The following is a 4,008-nucleotide window of genomic DNA, read 5'->3' as shown; positions in this document are numbered from 1 at the left end:
TACCAAATTTTAATTTTACCATAATATGACTATAAGCTTTAACAACTCTCGTTACACTAATATACATTAATATTTTGGTCTTAACATATTATTATTTTTTATTTTTATTTTATTTTATGAATGTATTGTTATTAGGTACATTATATATTATTGGAATTCAAAGCCATAATTTTTAACTAGAATACAACAGTATATACTAGTTTATGATATATGATATTATGTATACTTATTTCTTATAAATTTATTAATTATTAGTATCAACATCGACCACAAACATTAAACATTGTTTGGAACAATATCATGATGGAAAGTGTGTTTTAAGTTTCTATAGTTCATGTGGTTATTTAAATCAATCAATAAGAAATAAATTATCATCGGTAATAATTAAAGACCGTATACAAAAGACAATAAAACTTGACAAGGTTCAATTTACGGAATTAGCAAAAGGTATTATATATTTGAAATTGCAAATTAACTTAAGAGTATTCTCTTCAATGATATTTTGAATGTTTGCTTTATAAAGTGTATCTATTTTTAGTGTTATATTATGGATTTATATACAGAGTCAAAATTAAAAGAATGGGGATTCTCGACAGAAATCATTGAAGTTTTTAAAGGTACCTACATAATTAAAAGCTTAATTTAAATTAGGCTTAAAAAGTAACATTATTATTCTAATATAGTACCTATTCAAATAATAAATTGTATATTTTATTTAGATGAAGAAATAAATGAAATGGCATTGTTAAGTTTAACTGAAACTATGATCATACAGTTGTTTCCCAAGATTGGTCAGCGCTCAGTATTTTTAAAAAAACTTGGAGAATTAAAAGATCTAAAAGTATGAAGTCCTAAAGGAGTTTTTTATTTTATATATTCAGAAAAGAGGGGTGAATTGTGAAAAGATTGTTTTTGGTTTATCTGATAAATTTATTTTTAGGACATAATATAATGTATCCTGTATTTTCTCATACAACCCTTCTAATATTCTAGAATTTGGCTGTTCAAAAAATTGAATTACAACCAAAACACCCTGCGATTGATTGGGACAATTTGGAATTTGAAGTAGTATACACAATAGTCCGAAATATAACCCAGTAAATGATGAAGCAAATATTAGTGGTAATTTGTGTGAAGACGAATACATAGTAGTTAATGATGGTAATATCAAGGATATCTTAGATTCAGAAAATGAACCAACACGTAAGAAAAAAAACGATATTGAAAATAATGTCGAAGAGTTCTGGAACCGAAGTTCGAAAAAACAACGTTGTAATAATTCTTATCTAGTGCCTAATACACATCTACGTCATTTGAATTTAAATAATACAAGGAACATAAAATCACTCCCTGTATTAAAAAATGGTTCCCGCGCCAATTAACTTAAGAGTGTTAACCTTTTGGATTTTGGCAGAGTCATACTAAGCAATACGTGTGCTTTCGATGCTATAGCATCAATTTTTATGTTTTCGTATTGTGATAGCCAAGCATACTCACAAAAGGTCGATCAATTAGAAAATAAAAACAATTTACTTGATTTTATTTCATCTATTGTCAAAACAGGTATAACAGCGTCAACGTACAAGGAAAGAGCTGAAATGTTGATACAAGATTTTGAACCGGAAATAAATAAAATTGAATATAATTTATCATTAATATCATGTCATACTACAGCGGCAACAATATTAAAGCAACTGTGCTTAAATGCTCCAACTATTATAGACTACACATCATGTTCAAACCCATTTTGTAAAAATGTTTCACTAACACCAACACCAGTTCCTTATATAACTTTTCACATGTTCAGCAACAACATAGATAGATTGCAAGAGTTTTTATTGGAAACATTCGATGACGAAAATTTTTTGATTTGTGGGCAGAACAACGGTGAAAATGAATTTGAATTATGTAACGGAGAAAAAAACCATAAAATCCGTGGTATCTAAAATTCATTTAGTCATAGAGATACTGAAAGTGGGAAGGTAAATATATTCAAATTAGTTATTTTTAACTTATTACAAATATTATACTTCGACAATGTTTGGGGTTTAGTTTACTTATTTTTTTTTTATAATATAATTTTTTTATTTTTATTTTGTTTAAAACATATTTATACCGTATATTTAAAATTAATTTGTATATTTGTATATGCTTAAACATTTATGTATGATAAATGAATCAATAACAAAAACTGTTCTATATTATAATTAGACTTCATGCAAAAATACCTATCATTACGCTGGAGGGATGTGCGATAAAAATCCAATTTCAGTGAAACTGTATTAAATAGCTACTGCAAAAAATAATAAACTAATATACTGTGTATATTATAATGTACACGTATTGTATACCTACCTAAAATTCAGTAGGAAGTGTATTACGACTTAAGAGTTATGACTGCGTCATTATACGTAATATTATTACCTGTTTTTTAAGCTTTGGGAAAAAGGCGGAGTCGCAGTTAAGTTGTTATCAGTGGATTCATTAACGATTCATAAACGATTAGAAATACATATACATATATTTTGTATATTTATTTTTATTTATTTTCCTCTTCGTCGGATGGCAGTGAAGATGGTAGCAATGAATTGTATGAATACGTAGTACAGAGTCTTGAGACTAAAACTGCAATACCTCGGTTGCAGAATTATGTTGAAACCATCGTACCACAATTCAATGATGGACAATTCAAATCTCACTTCAGGTTAGTAGGCTTTTAAGTTTTTAATAAGATTAAATGTAAATATTCTACGTAAAATTATAGTATTATTTTTTAGGATGCTTCCAACCACATTTGAATTTGTATTGACCCTAATCGCTCCAAAGTTAAAAAGAATGAAGCCGGGGTACAAATCTATTTCACCAAATAAACAATTTTTAATTGCAATAATATTATTTGCTATATTATTATATTTAGTTCTATCTTTTATATGATACCTACCTGATAACTTTTTAGATCAATTTGTGAAAAATTGGTGTGGGGTGAGCAACTGCATTAAGATGTATTAAAAGAGTCATTGTTGCGTTAGAAATGTTCGCACCAGTTTTCATCACTTGGCCAAATGAAGAAAAAGTTGAAAAAATTAAAAATGGATTTTTTTCTTACAGTACTTTTCCAAATGTTTTTGGTGCGATTGATGGGACACATATTAACATTCTTGCACCACATGACCATCAAGAAGCTTATGTTAATAGAAAAGGTCACCATTCAATTCAATTACAAGTATGTTAATGTTTTAATTTTTAAATTTTATTCGATTTTGATGAACTGTTTTTTTCAACAGGCTGTGTGCGATCATAAATGTCGTTTTATTCATTGCTATGCTGGGAATGTGGGTTCAGTACATGATCAACGGGTTTTCAGATTATCTGAACTGAAAAATTACCTTGATGACGCAACCAAATTTCCTAATAACACCCATTTAATTGGTGATTCTGCTTATACCTTGCATGAACATCTTATGGTTCCATACCGTGATAATGGGCACTTAACTCAAAAGCAAAAGAATTTCAACTTTTGTCATTCCTCTGCAAGGATGGCAATTGAACGGTCTTTTGGTTTCCTAAAAGGACGGTTTCGTAGTCTCCTAACAACATTGGATATGAAGCGTGTCGATCTAATTCCCAAGTATATTATTGCATGCTGTATTTTACATAACATAATATGCTTATTACAAAATTATGAGTTTCCTGGTCTACCTGAAACAACACCGGTAGACGAAAATATACAAGCTCGTGGAGAGTTGGTTGCAATTAATCGTCAAGGAGCATTCAAGAGGGACAATTTGTGTGATCAACTACCTTTTCGCCATATATAATGTAAATACAATGATATGTTTACAATAAAAAAAACTAGTCTGAATCATAACAGATTCTCAATGGGTTAATTTGTTCAGCACTAAATCTGACGCATTTTTATCTCCCTCAGGCGTTCCCCAGGGGGGACATCTATCACCTCTTCTATTTCTCTTTATTTGTTAATAGTGCTAGATCCTCTCTCAAACATAG

The 4,008-nt window shown here is 29.1% G+C and overlaps 2 protein-coding genes across 2 annotated transcripts; both read left to right on the top strand.

Annotated features, from left to right (window-relative positions):
- Positions 1-2,831: 2,831 nt before the first annotated feature.
- On the top strand, positions 2,832-3,294 carry LOC115034745 (putative nuclease HARBI1). The gene has a single exon (XM_029492149.1). The coding sequence runs from the start codon at positions 3,032-3,034 to the stop codon at positions 3,230-3,232; it is 201 nt and encodes a 66-aa protein (XP_029348009.1). The 5' UTR covers positions 2,832-3,031; the 3' UTR covers positions 3,233-3,294.
- On the top strand, positions 3,264-3,958 carry LOC100572324 (protein ALP1-like). The gene has a single exon (XM_029492163.1). The coding sequence runs from the start codon at positions 3,264-3,266 to the stop codon at positions 3,816-3,818; it is 555 nt and encodes a 184-aa protein (XP_029348023.1). The 3' UTR covers positions 3,819-3,958.
- The last annotated feature ends 50 nt before the right edge of the window (positions 3,959-4,008 follow it).

Source organism: Acyrthosiphon pisum, unplaced genomic scaffold (genome assembly GCF_005508785.2).
Source record: "Acyrthosiphon pisum isolate AL4f unplaced genomic scaffold, pea_aphid_22Mar2018_4r6ur Scaffold_20960;HRSCAF=22641, whole genome shotgun sequence".
Taxonomy (NCBI): Eukaryota; Metazoa; Arthropoda; class Insecta; order Hemiptera; family Aphididae; genus Acyrthosiphon; species Acyrthosiphon pisum.
Note: the sequence above shows the minus strand (reverse complement) of the source record. Positions and strands in the feature narration are given on the sequence as shown.

Excerpts from the sequence above, each read along its gene's own strand:
- LOC115034745 (XM_029492149.1), top strand. The coding sequence starts at position 3,032 with ATGTTCGCACCAGTTTTCATCACTTGGCCAAATGAAGAAAAAGTTGAA.
- LOC100572324 (XM_029492163.1), top strand. The coding sequence starts at position 3,264 with ATGAACTGTTTTTTTCAACAGGCTGTGTGCGATCATAAATGTCGTTTT.